Source organism: Ovis aries, chromosome 1, assembly GCF_016772045.2.
Source record: "Ovis aries strain OAR_USU_Benz2616 breed Rambouillet chromosome 1, ARS-UI_Ramb_v3.0, whole genome shotgun sequence".
Classification (NCBI taxonomy): domain Eukaryota; kingdom Metazoa; phylum Chordata; class Mammalia; order Artiodactyla; family Bovidae; genus Ovis; species Ovis aries.
This window is the reverse complement of record NC_056054.1, coordinates 252,887,314-252,908,210: the sequence shown is the minus strand read 5'-3', so window position 1 is coordinate 252,908,210 and position 20,897 is coordinate 252,887,314. Positions and strand designations below refer to the sequence as shown.

Genomic DNA, 20,897 nt, shown 5'->3' with positions numbered 1-20,897 from the left:
ATTTCAGAATCGCCTTTGGGGTCCTTGTTCTCATGTCTTGAAGAATATCCTGGGTTCCCAACTGAATAGGTTTGTGGTCCCACCATGTAAAAGTCTTCTAAGAAAACTGACAATCTTTCTTCTACTTCCAGTTCAGATTGGCTGTTTCCTGCTTGGGTGTCTAATTAAGTCTAATTTCACAACCGTACTAATCTCTTTATCAAGGGGTCCTTGGCCACAACCTTAGTGTTCTGTTCTGAACATAGTGCTTTCTCATTTTTTCTAGTATATGTAGGCAGAGAGTTTTTCAACTTAATATTTAAATTTCTGTTTACCACTTGACAAGAGAACAATTCTATCTTTATTTCTCTACTTGCATTTTAGTATTAGCATTCAAGGGAAGCCATACTGCTGCTTCTGCACATTGTTTGGAAATAGTGTCAGCCAAATAGTTCAGCTTCATCCTCAAAAGTTCTACCTTCCACTGAACAATAAGACAAGTTGTCTTCTTGGTCATTCTTGCTTGAGAGAGGACGATTTTCTTGATCATTTCAAAGAACATCCTTTTGGTTTCACAGTAATTAAGTAAGTGTTAGTCGCTCAGTCGTATTTGACTCTTTGCGGCCTCATGGACTGTAGCACGCACGGCTTCCCTGTCCTTCACCATCTCCTGAAGTTTGCTCAGATTTATGTCCGTTGAGTCAGTGATGGTATCTAACCAACTCATCCTCTGCCACCCTTTTCTCCTTTTGCCTTCAATCTTTTCCCAGCATCAGGGGCTTTTCCAGTGAGTTGGGTCTTCACATCAAGTGGCCAAACTATTGGAGCTTCAGGTTCATCATCAGTCCTTCCAATGCATATTCAGGGTTGATTTCTTTCAGAATTGACTGGTTTAATCTTGCAGTCAGTCCAAGGGACTCTCAAGAGTCTTCCCCGGTACCACAGTTGGAAGGAATCAGTTCTTCGGCACTCAGCCTTCTTTATAGTCCAACTCTCACATCCATACATGACTGGAAAAACCATACCTTTGCCTGTATAGACCTTTGTTGGCAAAGTGACATCTTTGTTTTTTAGTATGCTGTGTAGGTTTGTCATAGCTTTTTTTCCAAGGAGCAAGCGTCTTAATTTCATGGCTGCAGTCACCATTCATAGTGATTTTGTTTGGAGCCCAAGAAAATAAACTCTGTCACTGTTTCCCATTGTTTCCCCATCTATTTGTCATGCAGTGATGGGACTGGATGCCATGATCTTCATTTTTTGAATGTTGAGTTTTAAGCCAGCTTTTTTACTCTTTTCTTTCACTCTCATCAAGAGGCTCTTTAGTTCCTTTTGACTGTCTGCCATTAGCGTGGTATTATCTACATAACTGAGGTTATTGATACGTCTCCCAGCAGTCTTGATTCCAGCTTGTGATTCATCCAGCCCAGCATTTTATTTGATGTACTCTGCATGTAAGTTAAATAAGTAGGGTGTCAGTATACAGCCATGTCTTACTCCTATCCCAATTTTGAACCAGTCTGTTGTTCCGTGTCTGGTTGTAATTGTTGCTTCTTGACCTGCATACAGGTTTCTCAGGAGACAGACATTTTGCCTTCATGCATTTCTTTTTCTTTGGGATGGTTTTGGTCACTGAGTCCTGTACAGTGTTACAAATCTCTGTCCATAGTTCTTCAGGCACTCTGTCTACCAGATCTACAGAATATTAGAGTGGGTTCCCATTACTTTCTCCATGGTGTCTTCCAGACCCAGAGATCGAACCCACATCTCCTGCATTGGCAGGTGGATTCTTTGCCTCTGAGCTACCTGGGAAGCCCCTGGTAATTTTCATTCTGAAATCTATGTGGTTAGATATTAATACAGCCACTACAGCTTTCTTTTGAAATAATACATGCTTGATCCTTTTACTTTTAACCTATATAGCATCATATTTAAAATGGATTTTTGGTAACAGTTGGGTCTTATTTGTTAATTTAATCTTGTAGGTCATTTATATAATTATTGATACATTTGAGTTTTAGTATTTGTTACTGTTTGTTTCTTGTGTTTTTTGTTCCCATTTTTCCTTTTCCTTCTTTTGGATTGAGTATTTTTTAAATATCTGTTTTAATGTATCAGTTTTTGGCTGTATCTCTTTGTCCCTCTTTTTAGTAGTTGCTGTAAAGACTTTTTAGTAGTATGTTCTAAATAATATACCATATATTTAATATTTAATTTTCCCCATATTATTAAATATAAGTATAATATATTAAATTTAACATTATACTTTCCTGGTGGCTCAGTTGGTAAGGAATCTACCTGCAATGCAAGAGACCCACGTGGGTCAGGAAGATTCTCTGGAGAAGGAAATGGCTACCCACTCCAGTATTCTTACCTGGAGAAGTCCATGGACAGAGGAGTCTGGTGGGCTATTACAGTTCATGGGGTTGCAGACTTGAATGTGACTGAGTGACTAACACTTTTACTCCTTCTTCCCCCCGCCACCACCCTCTCACCTCCTCATATATCTTTTAAGTTTCTATTTTACAACTTAAGCTAGAACATAAAGCCTTAATATCTGTTTAGGTTCCATTGCTCTATCCACTTACATGATGATTGTCATATGAATTGTACATATATAGGTTGAAAGCTCCCCCCATGTAAATGTTACAGTATTCCCTTTCAAGAGCTGTGTATATTTTGAAGATCTTAAGAGATGAAAATTAATCTTCTTATATTCACCTAGGGATAGTTCCCATTTTTATTGCTCCTCCAACATTCCTGAAGTTTTGTTTCCCTCTGATACAATTTTTTTTTTTTACTAGTTTTAGCCTTGAAACTTCTTTTACATTTCTTTTAGAGCTAGAGTGTTGGCAACAAAATAATATTTTGCTTCATCTGAGAATATATTTATTTCATTTCATACCTGAAGGATATTTTCACTGAATATAGAATTCTGAATTTTCAGTTGTTTTCTTCTAGTGTTTTTAGATATGGTTCATGGTTTCTGATGAAAAGTCATTTCATTCAAATTGCTCCTTATATCAGGATTTTTCAACTTTAGTACTTTGGACGGGATATTTTCTTGTTGTGGAGTCCTATCCTGTTCATCATAGGATGTTTAGCAGTATCTCTAGCCTATACCCATTAGCACCCCGACCCACACAGTGATAATAAAAAATGACTCTGGACATTGTAACATATCCCCAAGGATGTAAAATATCCCACAGTTGATTTTTTTTTAAAATTTATTGTTTTTAGCAGTTAGATTATGATGGGCTTGGACATGATTTGAATTTATCCTGTTTGGGTTTGCTTATTTTCTTGAATCTATAAGTTCTTGATTTTTGCTAACTTTTGGAAAGTTTCAACTACTGTTTCTTCCAAGTATTTTTTTTTTTTTTGCACCAATAGCTTTTCTTTAGGGTTTTCAAAGACATGAATAGCTTTTTTGGTATTGTCCCATTGGTCCCTGAAGCCCTGTTTTTTTCTTTTTCAAAAATATTTTCCCCTCTCCGTTCTTCAGGTTGGATAATTTTTATTTGATCTGTCTTCAGGTTTACATAGTTTTCCCTTTGTGGTATTTTGCTGAATGGAACCCTTTAAAAAGATATGTTCATTTCCTAAACTCTGGAATTTGTGAATATTACCTTATATGATAAACTGGTGTGATTAATTAATTTGAGAATTTTGAGAGGAGGATAAATTCCTGGATTATCTGGTAAGCTGTAAATTCCATGACAAGTATGCTTATAAGAGTGAGGCAGAGGGAGATCTGCTAGACAGAACAGGAGGAGGCATTATAACTGCAGGGGCAGAGTGATGCAGTCACAAGGAATGTTCATAGCCACCAAAAGCTGAAAGAGGCAAAGTACAGGTTGTTCCCTAGAGTCTTCACAGCTAGTACAGCTCTGTCAGCACCTTGATTTCAGACTTCTTGATTGTATCCTTGATTGAGACCTTCAGATCTGTGACAGAATACATTTGTTTTTTTTTTTTTTAAACCACCCAGTTTGTTACAGCAGTCATAGAAAATGAATACATCTGCCATCTTGATTCTGCATTCTATCAAGTCAGGTTTTTATTTCAAATATTGTGATTTTTTAATTCTAAAATTTACATTTGATTCTATTTAATAGCAGCTTCTCAGATTTATTTTCCATTTGAGTGTTTACCTTTACTAATGGAACATGATTATATTGGCTACCTTAAGATTTTTGATAAGTCCAACCTCTGGATTATTTATTGGTTGGCATCTGTTGGTTGTCCTTTTCTTCCAATTTTCCGCCAAATTTTCCTGCTTCTTGGTATGTTGGGTAATTTGGGGTTATATACTGGACATTTTGAGTATTATGTTGTGAGAATTTGGATCCTGTTAAAATTCTTTGGAGAATTTGCTGTTGTTTAAGCAGGCGTCAATCTGATTAGGTTCAGAGCAGTTTTTACTTGTTTTTTTATGGACGGTAGTTCTAATATCAGTTTTAGTTTCTAAACCTTTTCTGTACTGATTGCGTCTGTTTGCTGTATGCACCGGTCACAGATGGATTGGGCTTGGGCGGCATTTATTTTGTATTTCAGTTCTCAGTGCTTTTGTAACACTTCTTTGGAAATTCCATGAACGTTCAGCTTGGTGGAGGTTTAGTACTTACGTTTGTTCGTAACTAGAATTATAGATATTAAAGATTCACAAGCTCAATACTAGTTGAAGTGTTAAGGATAGCTTTTATTCAGTAAATATTACAATAGGGAAGAGAGAATTCAACTTTGTCAAAACAAAAGGCAGGAGGCTTTTTAGAAACTGGAGTGTGCTAAGGGAAAGGCATCCAGTGGTGTTGAAGTGGGGTTGGTCCATATGCCGAGGGGAACCTGGATTTGTAATTGTTACTTAGCCAGAGGAGAAATAAACTTCTTTTATAACAGAGGCAGTGGTGCAGGTTTTAGAGCTAAGTGAGTCTCTCAGTTGTGTTCGACTCTTTGTGACCCTTTGGACTGTAGCCCATCAGCCTCCTCTGTCCATGGAATTCTCCAGGCTAGAATACTGAAGTGGGCCACCAGGGAAGCCCAAGTTAGAGCAAGGCACCCACCAAAGTTAAGTCCCTATCTTCCTACAGGGTCTGGAAACAAGAATGAGAATTATCTTCTTGAATGTATTTTAAACAGATTGCTCTACGGTTCTTGAAAAGGCAGTTTTAGGTCGTAGACAATTATTATCTCAAGGCGGCAGAGGAGGTATTTATAATGGCAAGCTTTCTAAAGTAACTGCCCGAAGAGGGATTTCAGGGGCCTATCACCCAGTTTTAGCTAGAACAAACAGTAAATTCTTCTGGCAACACTGAACTTTCTCAGGCAGGAAATTAAGGGGGCTGGAGGAGTCATCTTAGGGATGGAACCATAAGTTGTTGGAAACTGTCCTGGTGTTTGTTCAAGTCTGTTAGTGTGAGAAGTCATTTATGACAAAGCATTTATGCTGAGAGTCTGCAGTTTTTATAGATCAAGTTTGAGGCCTAGTCAAGAAGAGGGTTCAGAAGAACCTGACTAGAATTTGGTCAAGAGGAAGTCTTTGTCATAGATTACATTCTTCTCCTCTTCTTTCATGGGTGTTTTCCCCATATTCTCCAGTTCCTGTAGCCAGAAAAGTTGGATTCTCTTATTAGACGTCTGAGCACTTAAGAATTGATGCTTTCGAATTGTGATGCTGGAGAAGACTCTTGAGAGTCCTTTGAACAGCAAGGAGATCAAACCATTCAATCCTCAAGGAAATCATCCCTGAATATTCATTGGAAGGAGTAATGCTGAAGCTCTAACACTTTGGCCATCAGATGTAAAGAGCTGACTCTTTGGAAAACACCCTGATGCTGTGAAAGATTGAAGGCAAGAGGAGACAGGAATGACAGAGGATTAGATGGTTGGTTGGCATCACCGACTCAGTGGACATGAGTTTGCACAAACTCAGGGAGATAGAGCAGGGGACAGGGAAGCCTGGTGTGCTGCAGTCCATGGAGTCTCAAAGAGTAGGACACGACGTAGCGACTGAACAGCAACACGTACAGTTTCAGTCTCCTGTGTTGTTGCTCAGTTTTGGGCACAACTGTGCCTGCCTTCAGGGTGAAGTGGTTCGAGAAAGCATAGGTGTCCTGTCCCTATGGGTTCTTTTTTAAGAAAAATTATTTCTTTTTTGGTTGTGCCACACAGCATGTGGGAAGCTAGTTCCATGACCAGGACTCAAACCCATGTTCCCTGCATTGGGAGCGCAGTCTTAACCTCTGGGCTGCCAGGGAAGTCCCCTCTCGCGGTCTTAATATATATGCTCTCTCCACCATTGTGGCAGTAATGCAGATGCACTATTGCTGGCCTTGGGACAGGGCTGGGAGAGGAGGAAAAGAAAACAGCCTCAGGGACTGAACTTACCCACTCTGGCTTTCAAGAGCCTTTTCCCCCAGTGCTTTGGCTAGGTGAGCGTCTTTTCCATATGAAGTTTTTCCTTATTGTACCTGCTACACAATTTCCTGTTCCACTTAATTCTGTGTCAAAGCTAAGAAATAAAGTGTGTGTGGTGGGGTGACCAAAAGAAAATTTATTGTTCAGTCAAATTTCAAAGGAAATTTACGTATTTAAAGAGAAATTTATGTATTTAAAGAGAAATTTATGTATTGATCTTTTTTACAAGTTGATTTTCCTCTTCAAGCCACCTGTTGTATACTTCCCAGAGTCCTTAGGTAGCTGATTCTTTGCATTTTTTTCATGGATATTTTAGTTGTGATCAGTTGGAGAGAGGGTTTGCAGCAGGCTTATTTACACTCATCATTCCTGAAATTAAAAATACTTGGGCCAATGATTTTTAATATTTAAAACAATATGGAAAAGTTCACTGATAAAGTTTTAGATTCCACATTGGAAACTAGTCTTTAAGAAACTCTACTGCTGTCATGTTTTGGTATAGTACCAAAAAAGAATCCACAGTTATCTGAAAACACTTTTAAAGTACTCTTTCCCTTTTTCCAGCTATGCATTTACGTGAAACCAGGTTTTCTTTTCAGCCAAAACAATATTGATGGTGGTTTAGTTGCTAAATAGTGTCCGACTCTTGCAACCCCATGGACTGTAGCCCGCCAGGCTCCTCTGTCCATGGGATTTTCCAGGCAAGAATACTGGAGTGGATTGCCATTTCCTTCTCCAAGGGATCTTCCCAACCCAGGAATCGAACCCAGGTCTCCCGCATTGCAGGCAGATTTTTTACTCACTGAGCTATGAGGAAAGCCCAAAACAACGTTGTAATACAGTAAATGCAGAAACAGATATGAAAATCCACATTCTATTAAATAGACATTTTTAAAAGATATGCAAAAAAATGTAAAATAATTCTACTCTTTTCATTAATGTTTTGTTTTAGAAAATATAATTTTCATTTAAAATATGTTAAAACATATTGGCCTAAATGTGATTATATTTAATTGGATTATAAATGCCCTAATATTTTCTTACCTTTAATTTTCATGGTAAATATTGATAGAACCAACATAAAAAAGCTCTTTGAGTCTTAACATTTTAAGTACATGAAGGGGTTTTGAAACCAAATAGTTTGAGAATTGTTGATTTAGTAGGTAATTGGTTTCCATGTATTTATAACTTGTATATTCCTTTTCTGTTCCTTAAGAGTCAGCAGTAATCAAAAGTACATGGACTCGGCGGGGGTGGGGAGTGAAAAGAACATGTATTTGACTCCCATTTGACTCCCACTGCTTATTTTCACAGGTTGAAAAGTCATTTAATTTCTTAATATCTGTATTATGAAGTGAGGATAATACTTTAAATGATTGTTGTGAGGGAAATGCTAGGATATGCCTGAATCATAGACCTTCAGTAAATGTTCCTTGGTGTATATTTTTAACAACTCTTAGCCTTTTTGAGGGTTTAGAAACCTTTCATTTTAAGCCAGTAGGTGTTCTCTAACTCAGTTTGTTGATCCCTTTCCAGTTAGAATGAAGGGTATAATTTATGAAGATTCCTAGAACAGTAAATTTCATATTGTCTTTAGTGACATATTGAAATGATTGAGTTCTTTAATTCCAACTTGGTTCTGTCCTTGTGGTAACCAGATTAGTGAGTGTGTGGAGATCCAGTTTGGGAATGAGATTGGAAGTGAATTTGAAAAACAAACTAAGATGAGGAAATAAGCCCAGGAAAAAAAGACAAGCAGGATGTGGGTACTATAAGGTGAGAATGATGTCAAGTGCGAGGTCCATGATTATATGTTGAGAGCAGGGCAGGCAGTCAGTGTGGATTAGTGGACAGCTTTATAATGGAAATCCAACACTCAGTGTCAGGGAGAAATTGGACACTGTTTGGTGAGGCTCTTCGGTTTAGGTGCTAGGTTCAAGGACAGAGACAAAAGGATAGGAATCTCATTCCTGAAAGCAAGAGTGGGGGCAGAGAACATCCCAGTGCAAATATTGTTGGTGTAATTGGAAATATGGAGCTGAAGCTTTTGTAGGAAACTGGGATATTAATTGACAGTCTTTACAACCAGGCCTCTGGGTTGAATCAAAGAAAGTGCAGTGGAGTCACTTCATTTTTAATTTAGGTCATTTAAACTAAGCTTGGATAAAAGAGAGCAAGAGAAATGGCTGTTAAAATAGTGCAAATGTTACTACTTGTAACTCTCCCCTGAGCATCTGTTCCAGGGCAAGCATGAGATGGGAAACATTTACTTTTGTTTTCTCAGGTTGCCTCAGTTGCTGTCCCTCCCATAGTGTCATGTCATTTCACTTTGTGGCTTGTTTTCAAAGATGTAGAGTTTTCCCCACTATCAGAACTCTAAAGTTAGCTCTTTTATCTGGTCTTTAACTGAGAGTTGGTCATCAGAGGGAAGCTAAATTATAGTGGGTTTTGTTTTTGTTTTAGAATGTAATTGTTTAAATTTTGAATGTAATTCTGCTGGAAAGTAGATTGCATTTTATATAAACTTAACTACTCTCATATTTCGTTTTTTATCTTACTTGTCCCGTGTTCCTCATCCATATTTTGTGTTTTGGATGCCTGTTCTGATTAGCAAGCTTTCAGTTAGTTTTCTCTCTTTTTATAGTACATTTAAAAAATCAAGTAATATGAATGAAAAATAGTCAAACCACACATATATATGGAGTGTAGAGAGGGAAATGAAAGGCTTACCACTCAGAGAGGCTACCACTGTACGGTTTGATGTGTATCCCCCTTGAACTCTCAGTGTAGTAGAATTTTTTTCAAAATATCAGTCATATTGTTTTGGAATTTGATGGTGTGATCACTCACCTAGAGCCAGACATCCTGGAATGCGAAGTCAAGTGGGCCCTAGGAAGCGTCACTACAAACAAAGCTAGTGGAGGTGATAGAATTCACTTGAACTATTTCAAATTCTAAAAGATGATGCTGTGAGAGTGCTGTACTCAATATGCCCGCAAATTTGGAAAACTCAGCAGTGGCCGCAGTACTGAAAAACGTCAGTTTTCATTCCAGTTCCAAAGAAAGGCAATGCCAAAGAATGTTCAAACTGCCTCACAATTGCACTCATCTCACATGCTAGCAAAGTAATGCTCAAAATTCTCCAAGCCAGGCTTCAACAGTACATGTGAACCGTGAACTTCCAGATGTTCAAGCTGGATTTAGAAAAGGCAGAGGAACCAGAGATCAAATTGCCAACATCCAATGGATCATCGAAAAAGCAGGAGAGTTCCAGAAAACATCTATTTCTGCTTTATTGTCTATGCCAAAGCCTTTGACTGTGTGGATCACAATAAACTCTGGAAAATTCTGAAAGAGACGGGAATACCAGACCACCTGACCTGCCTCTTGGGAAATCTGTATGCAGGCCAGGAAGCAACAGTTAGAACTGGACATGGAGCAACATGATACATGGTTCCAAATCGGGAAAGGAGTATGTCAAGGCTGTTTATTGTCACTGTGCTTATTTATTTAACTTATATGCAGAGTACATCATGAGAAACGCTGGGCTGGATGAAGCGCAAGCTAGAATCAAGATTGCTGAGAGAAGTTATCAGTAACCTCAGATATGCAGATGATACCACCCTTAGAGCAGAAAGTGGAGAAAAACTAAAGAGCCTCTTGATGAAAGTGAAAGAGGAGAGTGAACAAGTTAGCTTAAAGCTCAACATTCAGAAAATTAAGATCATGGCATCTGGTCCCATCACTTACCTGGTAAATAGATGGGGAAACAGCGAGCAACTTTATTTTGGGGGGCTCCAAAATCACTGGAGATAGTGACTGCAGCCATGAAATTAAAAGACGCTTACTCCTTGGAAGAAAAGCTATGACCACCTAGACAGCATATTGAAAAGCAGAGACATCACTTTGTCAGCAAAGGTCCATCTAGTCAAAGCTGTGGTTTTTCCTGTGGTCATGTATGGATGTGAGAGTTGGACTATAAAGTAAGTCGAGTGCTGAAGAGTGTTGGAGAGGACTCTTGAGAGTCCCTTGAGCTGCAAAGAGATCCAACCAGTCCATCCTGAAGGAAATCAGTCCTGAATATTCACTAGAAGGACTGATGCTGAAGCTGAAACTCCAATACTTTGGCCACCTGATGAGAAGAACTGACTTCATTTGAAAAGACCCTGATGCTGGGAAAGATTGAAGGCAGGAGGAGGAGAGGATGACAGAGGATGAGATGATTGGATGGCATCACCAACTCAGTGGACGTGAGTTTGAGTAAACTCCGAGAGTTGGCGTTGGGCAGGGAGGCCTAGCATACTGCAGTCCATGGGGTCTCAGAATCGGACACGACTGAGCGACTGAACTGACCATACTTGAGTCATTATTTTAGAAGACTGGTAGGTTTTGAGTCCTTTGCAATAACCCCCCCCCCAAAGGTATCTTCCTTGTAGATACAGTTGAATGCTAGGGGTTGTTGATACAGTTGAATGCTAGGGGTTGTTGAATTCTAAATTAAAATGCATTTCTCTGAATATGCTGAAGAACTTAACTCCTTTGTTGAGAAAACAGAATGCTATTCAATAAACAGAAGCTGAATTTATTTGCTTGCTAAACCAGGGGTAGCTATTTATGTATCTCTCTGAAGAAAGTAGAGAGCTAATCTAGGTGCAGGAGTGACTTAAATTGCAACATTTCCTCTCTTTATTCTAAAAGAGTTTGTGTAAGTTGAAATTATTTGTTCCTTTTTTTGCTGTTCTGTGAATTTTAATAGAATTTGCCTGTGAAACTATCTGACCCTGGTGTTTTCATTTATGGGAAGATTTCTTAATGACTAATTCAGTTTTACTATTTTGTTACTTTAATTTTTCTATAAATTTGTACACTTTTTCTCATATATTGATAAAGATTTTAATATTCCTGTAGCTTTTGAATGTCTAGCATCTATAATTAGGATTCCTTTTTTATTTATATTTGGGTGTACTTTTTTTTTTGTTTTTAAAGAAATTTGTTGAAGTATAGTTGATTTACAAGGTTGTGTTAGTTTCTGTTTACAGCCAAGTGGTTCATTTTTATATATATTCTTTTTCATATTCTTTTCCATTATGGTTTATCACAGGATATTGAATATAGATCACTGTGTTACACAGTAGGTCCTTGTTTATCTATTCAATACATAGTAGTTTGCTAATCCCAAACTCCCGCACGCATGTGCCCCTGCCCTCGACAGCCTCGACGGTTTTTCCTCTGTGTATGTCAGTCTGTTTTATAGACAGTTTCATTTATGTCATTTTATTTTTAAATAATTCTATTTTGGCTGTGCTGGATCTTCACTGCAGTGCGTGAGGCTCTCTGTTGTAGCACATGGGCTTTCTCTAGTTGCAGTGAGGGGGGCTGTTCTCTAGTTGTGGTGTGCGGGTTTCTCAGTGCTGTGGTTTCTCTTGTCGCGGCATGGGTACGCGGGCTTCAGTAGTTCTGGCACACGGGCTCAGTTGCCCCGCAACGTGTTGGATCTTGTTTCTCAGTCCAGGGTTCAAACCCTTGTTCCTTGTGCTGGCAAATGGACTTCCCATCCATTGTGTGTCATATTTAATAGGTGATGTCATATGGTATTTGTCTTTCTCTTTCTGATTTACTTCACTTAGTATAATAGTCTATAGGTCTATGTTGCTGTACATGACATTATTTTACTTTTTATGGCTGAGTAGTATTCCACTGTGTATATATACCACATCTTCTTTATCCATTCCTGTTTCCATGGACATTTAGGCTATTTCCATGTCTTGGCTATTGTAAGTAATGCTGCAGTGAACTTTAAGGTATGTGTATCTTTTTTATTTATAGTTTTGTCTGGATATATGCTTAGGAGTGGGATTGCAGCCTCATATAACAGCTCTATTTTTAGTTTTTTCTGTTTTTTATTTTATTTTATTTTTGAGGAAACTATCTTGTTTTTCATGGTGGCTGCACCAATTTACATTCCCACCAACAGTATAGGATTTTTCTCCACACCTTCTCTGGCATTTATTATTTGTAGACCTTTCAATGATTGCCATTCTGACTAAGGTGCGATAGTGCTTCATTATGGTTTTGATTTGCATTTTCTAATAGTTAGTGATGTTTAGCGATGTTGAGCATCTTTTCATGTGCATGTTGGCCATCTATATGTCTTCTTTGGAGAAATGCATGTAAGTCTTCTTTTGATTTTTTTTTTTTTTTTTACCGAGTTGTATGAGCTGTTTGTATATTTTGGAAATTAAGCCCCTGTCAGTTGCATTGCTTGCAGATGTTTTCTCCCAGTCCATAGGGTATCTTTTTGTTGTGCTCGTGGTATCCTTTGCTGTGTAAAAGCTTGTAAGTTTGATTAGGTCCTATTTACTTTTATTTCCATTGCCTTGGGAGACTGACCTAAGAAAATATTGGTTTGATTTGTCAGAGAATATCTTGCTTATATTCTAAGAGTTTTATGGTGCCATATCTTATATTTAAGTCTTTAAGCTATTTTGAGTTTATTTTTATGTATGGTATTATGAGAGTGTGTTCTAACTTCATTGATTTACAGGTAGCTGTCCAGCTTTCCTGACACCACTTGCTGATGAGACTGTCTTTTCTCCATTGTATATTCTTCCCTCCTTTGTTGAAGATTAATTGACCATAGAGATGTGGGTTTATTTCTGGGCTCTCTATTCCTTTTTTCATTTTTTAGTCTTGTCAGAACTATATCCATTTTTTAGTCATGACATCTAACTTTGTCTTGAGCCTTTCTCCTATGTCTTTGCTGTTTCATTAAATTCTGCTTTTATTTGTATTATTTCCTTTTATCTGCTTTTCTTTATGTTCTTTTCTAACTGAAAACAGATGATCTGTTCATTAATTTATTTTTAACTTTTCTTATTTTTCTGATGTAACTATGTATAACTACAGATCTCTTTTTTATATACCTCTTTTGCTGCATCACACAAAGTTATTCGTATAGTCTTTAATTTTACTTATAAGTATTTTCAAAATTCTGTTAAGATTTCTTCTCTGACTCATCAGTGTTTGTTATTGTTTTGCTCAGTAGTGTCTGACTTGGTGACCCCATGGACCATAGCCCACCAGGTTCCTCTGTCCGTGGGATTCTCCAGGCAATAATACTGGAGTGGGTTGCCATTTCCTTCTCCACATCAGTTTTTAGAAGTTTCTAAACCTATAAGATTTTTCAAAAGTTATCTTTGTTACGATTATCAGAGAATATGATTTAAGATACCAAGTACACAAAAAATGTGTAGAGATTTTTATGGCATTTGATTGGATTTTGTACATACTCTTGTTTGTGTTCTTCTGTGAAGTTATATTTGCATATGTTTATTGCATCAGACTTAATAGTTGCAATGTCAGTTCTTCTTTAACCTTTCTGATTTTTTGTCGTCTTAATTTACTACCGAGATAAATATGTTAAAAGTTAAACCTTTATGACAATGGATTTGTCAGTTTTTTTCTTGTTTTGTCAATCTATTTTGGACCTATATTAATAGGTATACATAAGCTTAGCTGTTACATACATATATTGAATACAGCCTTTTATCGGGATATAGTGACTTTCTTTATCACTAGTGATAGCTTTGCCTTAAAGTCCTTTTGTGTGTTATTAATATATCTATACCAGTTCTGTATTGATTAGTATTTGCTTGGTATTTAATTTTTTTCCCTGTTTTTATTTTTTAACCATTCACTACTTTAGGTTCTTAGGTGTGTTTCTCTTGACAAGCATGTGGACAACTTCTCAACCTTACATAAAATATTTTCTGTGTGGTTGCAGTGCAGAAGGTGCTGAACAATGGCAGAGGAAGTGGTGGTAGTAGCCAAGTTTGATTATGTGGCCCAGCAAGAGCAAGAGCTGGACATCAAGAAGAACGAGAGACTGTGGCTTCTGGATGACTCTAAGTCCTGGTGGCGAGTTCGAAATTCCATGAATAAAACAGGTTTTGTGCCTTCTAACTATGTGGAAAGGAAAAACAGTGCCCGGAAAGCATCTATTGTAAAAAACCTAAAAGATACCTTAGGTAAGCTATTTTTGTTTTAAAACAAGAACAGCAATACTTTCTTTCTAGTGAATGCTAGAAATTGGTTCTTTGTAGAATTTTGGCATCAGTGGGCAGAACTGACTAGAATATCCCAAGCTGAGATTTCAGCTAGGCAAGGTAAGTTTGGCTCATAGCAAGGGTATTCAAGTCAGGTGTGTTCAAAAAGACCAGTGAAGGTCATTTTCTGTAACTCTAGCTAGTGGAACTCACTCTGATTTTCTATCAGGGGCTTCTTGAGCCGTAGGTACCTATTGGAGTTTAGACAGATTCTCCATATAATTAAGATGAGGATAAATGAATGAGATGCAGAATATCCTCCTTGTCATTAAGGTCACTTATTTTACAGGATACATTGATGGATTTTACATCTAATGGCTTCAGTTCAGTTCAGTTGCTCAGTCGTGTCCATTTGCGACCCCATGAATCGCAGCACTCCAGACCTCCCTGTCCATCACCAACTCCTGGAGTTCATTCAGACCCATGTCCATCAAGTTGGTGATGCCATTCAGCCATCTCATCCTCTGTCGTCCCCTTCTCCTCCTGCCCCCAATCTCTCCCAGCATCAGAGTCTTTTCCAATGAGTCAACTCTTCGCATAAGGTGGCCAGAGTACTGGAGTTTCAGCTTTAGCATCATTCCTTCCAAAGAAATCCCAGGGCTGATCTCCTTCACAATAGACTGGTTGGATCTCCTTGCAGGCCAAGGGACTCTCAAGAGTCTTCTCCAACACCACACTTCAAAAGCATCAATTCTTCGGCGCTCAGCCTTCTTCACAGCCCAACTCTCACATCCATACATGACCATGGGAAAAACCATAGCCTTGACTAGACGGACCTTAGTCGGCAAAGTAATGTCTCTGCTTTTTAATATACTATCTAGGTTGGTCATAACTTTCCTTCCAAGGAGTAAGTGTCTTTTAATTTCATGGCTGCAATCACCATCTGCAGTGATTTTGGAGCCCCCAAAAATAAAGTCTGACACTGTTTCCCCATCTATTTCCCATGAAGTGATGGGACCAGATGTCATGATCTTCGTTTTCTGAATGTTGAGCTTTAAGCCAACCTTTTCACTCTCCTCTTTCACTTTCATCAAGAGGCTGTTTAGTTCCTCTTCACTTTCTGCCATAAGGGTGATGTCATCTGCATGTCTGAGGTTATTGATATTTCTCCTGGCAATCTTGATTCCAGCTTGTGCTTCTCCCAGCCCAGTGTTTCTCTGATGTACTCTGCATATAAGTTAAATAAGGAAGCTGATAATGGCTTGCATTTTGATATTTGCTTTTAAAAACAAACTCTTTTTGTTCTTATATTTGATAAAAGAGTTTTAAGTTGTGGATCGTTACCATATATTAGCATCTACAAAGCTTATCTTTCTTATTTTGTTTCTCTTCTTTCTTCCTGTAACTGTAAATTTTGTTTCTACTGACCTTCCCTTAGGGCCATAAAGAGGAGAATCTACTTCATGTTGGGCTTGGCCAAGCTGTGATAGGAAGGAAATGTGCTCTGATGAGAACCAGTCTGTCTCTCTCTCTCTTTAAAAAATTCTCCTTCGCTGACAGGAAGGAATTGGGAGGGACATAGTTTCCCTCAGGTATTTAGGCAAGCATGCTGTTACTTAATAGTTCTTGGTGTATATGTAGAAGAAGTGTAATTTCTCCTTGAACAAGATAGTATGAGAATAAAGTGACTTTTGAGAATGTGACATGATTGAACATGGAGTATTATTGACTGCTTTATATTAATTTTTATTTCTTACTCAGCATTATTGTTATTCTACTCTAAAGGTAATTTAACAAATGAAGTTATTAACCATACATTTAAATGCTTTAACTAGGCTTACCTTTTTTTTTTTTGAGATTTTTGAGGTATTGTTATTAGTTAATATTATTTAATTATTTAATATTAGTTTTTAAGTGGAAGACAGTTGGAAAGAGATTGTCCTTGAATGGTTGAAGAGAACAAAGTTAGAACCAGAAATACTTAAGATTTTGTAAATAATTAGATATTTAAAGTATATTGATTAAAGGTGTTCAAGAAAATTAAGGTGACTTATGTCAAAATATGCCTTTATAGTGATGAAGGCACAGAAAGGACTAAGGACACACCTAGAGAAACTTTTATGTCCTTTAAAAAAAGGGTAGTGGTATCCTGAGACTATAGCAGATGTGATAGTAATTAACAAAAGACAGTGAAAAAACTAATATAGAGCAAGGAGAAAAAATCCCACTTTTACATACAACTTCACATAAATTTCAAAGGCTTTATTAGGTACAGTTTTTTGTTATTAATACTCCTGGGAAACCTTCCATACTATTTTCTGATATTATTGAGACAGTTTTAGCTGTCTCAAGATTGTATCTTTTTAACTGTCTCGAGACTGTATTATTGAGACTGTTATCTATTTAAGTTCTAGGCTATCATTGTATTATATTACAATTATTGCTGTCTATTCCAAAGTACTTGGAAACATTCTGTTTTAAGGTAGTGACCTATAGTTAGCCTGTATAATGATGTAAATCCTGCTTTTGCCTTGGGTGGACAGCCTTCTGAATCCTGTTTTGGTAACTTAAATGTTCCATATAACTAATGAGTTTGTTTCACAGTGATTGTGCTGATGGAGATATTGTTTGAAGGTTAAGAAAGAAAAGGATAAAACAAAGGAAAGAATGAATACATGATGAAAAATAGAAAAAGAGTACAGATGAACATAGTTCCAGGGTGGAAATAGAGATTCAGACAAACAGAACAAACAGACAAACAGAACCTCTTCAGAGAAGAGTTAGGAAAGGGGAGGGTGGGATGAACTGGGAGATTAGGTTTGACAGAAATACACTAACACGTGTGAAACAGATGGCTAGTGGGAACCTGCAGGGCAGCACAGGGAGCTCAGCCTAGTGCTCTAGGATGACCTCGATGGGTGGGTTGGGGGTGGAGGATCCAAGGGAGCCCCAAGAGGGAGGGGATATAGATATACATACTGCTGATTCACTTTGTTGTACAGCAGAAACTAACGCAACATTGTAAAGTAATTCTACTCCAATTAAAAAAGAATGAATACATGAATATATTTTCAACTACTGAAAAAAATATGCTTTAAATATGTGCTTTAAAACTTCTTCCAAAATAAATCTGAATAGTAAGGTCCTATTTGTGGCCATCACAATATCCTTGTTTTATAGTTCAGTTAGCGTTCAGGGAAAAAATGTTTTGGCAAGAGAAAAGCCTTAGGAAAACTTTCTATTGCCTGGGTGTGGGCCAAGTCACGTGGATGGGGTGTGGGGAGTTTCAGTGTTGCAGAACCAGGAAGTTCACTGAAAATTATCCTGCTGTGTTAACAAACTAACGAAAGAGAACACGGGATTTTTTTTTTCAAAATGAATTGGCTAAAGGTGCTTAAAGATTTTTTCAGTAAGTTAATCTGTTTATTATATCTATGGCTTTCTTGTTTTTAAATTAGAATTTTCAGTTTGTGAATTTAAAGGAAAACTGTAAGGAGAGAACGGGGTGGGTTTATATAGGCTGGTGCTTTATGTTTGTGCAGCATAAGCTAAGTGATTGGCAGTACATCAGATATTAATAGCTTTGACTTGATAGGTAAAATAATTTCAAATTTTTTAATATCAATATTTAAATAAATAGAAAAAGTATAAATGATTTGACTTTGATGTAGTTAGTTCTCTGAACTTAGCATAGACATTTGAAATGAACTAAATAAATTGTAAACATATTAGGAGGAGAAAAAGGATTTAAGTGAGCAAATTCCTTCATCCTCAGCATTTGAAGTAACATGATACTGTTACTGCTTTTTACTTAGACTTTAGAGGACTGATGTAGAAGATAATGCTTAATGAAGGCACCAGTATAGAGGGTATTTTAATTAAATCACTGTCAGAGTGCTAGAAATTGCTGTTTCGGTTAATGTGAGGTTTGATAGTTTGAAATGAATTGTGAGAGCAGCTGCATACAAAGAATTTGAAAACATAGAAAGTAGTGAACTCTTGGATTGCTTTGAGTCGAGGTTTTAAAATGATTCTGATACTAACAAAGAACCTAAATTGTAGATCTGCTGATAGCCTCTTTTTACTCTTATGATAGTGAACTTGATTTGATCTCTTTGAACAGTTGCTCAGTGATTCTAGAAAAATGAACACAGAGATATTGTTGTAGAACTATCTTATGTGTAAGGAGTCTAAGGAAACAGAGTAACCTGTCAGGAGATTTTGGGGCAAAGAGCAAAATGGAAAGGGATGAAGCACTTCATCGGCAAAAAAGCTGTAATATTAAGACTCTTTTTTTTTTTTTTTTTTCTGGTAACTTTGGTGGCCAAATGAATCCGTCTGGAATATGTCTCTCTTGGTTACTTTTTGGGGAGTTGTTAAAATTTTAGATCCATTTTTGGGAGTTAGTTTTCCTTTTAAAGAGTTTATTTATTCATTCATTCATTCGTTTATCAACATTTTTATTGAGAAACTACCTACTGCAAGCCAGAGAAAAACTAATTGTCACAGAACTTAGATTCTGATGGGGAGGTAGGTGATGGTTGTTACTTATTGTTAATATTTCTTAAGTTTGATTTTAAGTGATACCATAAACCAACTAGAGGTGATATAAAAAGAATATACTGTATCACTGATACAGCGATTTAATATATACCATCAATATAAAATTATCATTCTACTGAATCTTAGAAAGTTGATAGTTATTCTTAAATACATTTGTAGACTTAGAGTCAGGATTTGAGATTGATAACTAAAATATTTGTTTCCTCACTGCTTACAGTAAGCCGAAATTTTTACTAATTTAGTTTTATAGCTTGTTAGAATAGAAATAGGCTGTTCACCCACTGTTTCCCTGAACGGACTTGAAACATAGAGGAAACAATATTTGTTCTCCTTGTGTGGTAGGCAACTAGAACCCTTGAGAACAGAAAGGGCATTGTTTCAGATAAAGCAGAGAATAATAAAAAGCAGTAATTTATCTGATTTCATATAAATCAGATAAACTGATAAAAATACAAAAAAAATTAAATAAAAATCTCTGTTGGAAGGAACATCATTTATAATATTTAGAATTCCTTCATTCTCCTCCCACATATATCACTTATTAGCCATGTGGCCAAGGGTGTATAACTTTCCTGATTTCCTGTTTCTTATTTGTGAAGGAGAGAGCTGGGCAAGACCAGATGATCTTGGAAATTCCCTACTGACTCTGAAAGTCTTATAGTTCTGGTACACAGCTGATCAGCCTTACATGTATCATAGAAATCAGGGGAAAATCCATAAGGGAGAAACTGGTTTTGAAGAAATAGGAACATAACAGAATTATAGTTCCCTAAAAAATTAGCAAGGATCAGTATTATTATTTTTGCTGTGCTGGGTCTTCATTGTGGCACACAGGCTTCTCGTTGCAGAGCATGCGGGGCTCAGTAGTTGAGGCATGTGGGCTTAACTGCACACAGCATATGGGATTTTCATTCACTGACCAGGGATTGGACCCGCCTCTCCTGCATTAGAAGGGGGATTCTTAACCACTGGACCATCACAGAAGTGCCCCGTCAGACTCATTCTGTTGAACATTTATTTACTGTGTGATTTAGATGGAGGGGGAATGACATCCTTAAAGACCTAATGAAGAAAGTGTAACTAGTACATTGAGTTAGAAATACATTTGAAAGCTAAAAACTGAGAAACAGATTAATAGAGACAGACATTAATGTTAAAGTCTACATTAACTTTTTAAAAGGGATTGAGAAATTGCTGAGACTCTGTCCTGACAGTGGTTTACATGAGTAAAAGACTTGGCAGGAGCTGCTGTGATAATGTATGTGCTAAAAAAACTCTCAACATGTTATATGGTGGTGTTGATTCAAATTTTTGAGGTGCTCAGGTGAAGGGCTGCAGTGTGCTGGCCAAATAAAACATGACATAGTCTATTCATTTTGGGGAGCTATACTTTAACAGTGGTTTTGAGAAACTCAGGTGCTTCCAAATACTGGCATCAGGTTTATCAAAGGATTTGGAAACCAGGTTACATAATGAATAGTTAATGGGTACAAAGATATGCCTTAACTATCCTATAGGAGAGGACAACTATTTTATAAGGATGGAATATTCACATTGCTTCACTAGATTCTTAAAAACTCTTGAGGAGTTAATAGTACATTGTTTTGGTCAAGAAACGGTGCTGTAGGAAGAAAGAAGTAAGACCTAGTGGATTGGAGTGGAAGGGGAAGAGTGTGAGTGAGGGGAAGATTGAAAGCTATACTAATGCTTTTGGTTTTTTTAAACAAAGCTAATGATAAAAATGACTACCTCAGAGTTAGGTACGTCCTGAGTTCACAAACCTGAGTATTTCCCTCCCAACCCTGGCCACGTCCAGCTTTCTCATGCTATAGTAAAAAAAAAAAAAAAAAAAGTATAGTAAAAAAAAAAAATGCTTATTTTTGAAAAAATAAATTC

The 20,897-nt window shown here is 37.2% G+C and overlaps 1 protein-coding gene across 8 annotated transcripts in view; it reads left to right on the top strand.

Annotated features, from left to right (window-relative positions):
* Window positions 1–20,897, top strand: part of NCK1 (NCK adaptor protein 1) — an 80,052-nt gene that overhangs the window by 39,708 nt on the left and 19,447 nt on the right. For 4 of the 8 annotated variants that reach the window (XM_042242935.2, XM_012107898.5, XM_060408785.1 and 1 more), the window contains one exon: window positions 14,177–14,420. In XM_042242935.2, coding sequence (XP_042098869.1) covers window positions 14,195–14,420 — 226 coding nt within the window. In that variant the 5' untranslated portion in view covers window positions 14,177–14,194. 8 annotated transcript variants of the gene reach the window in all.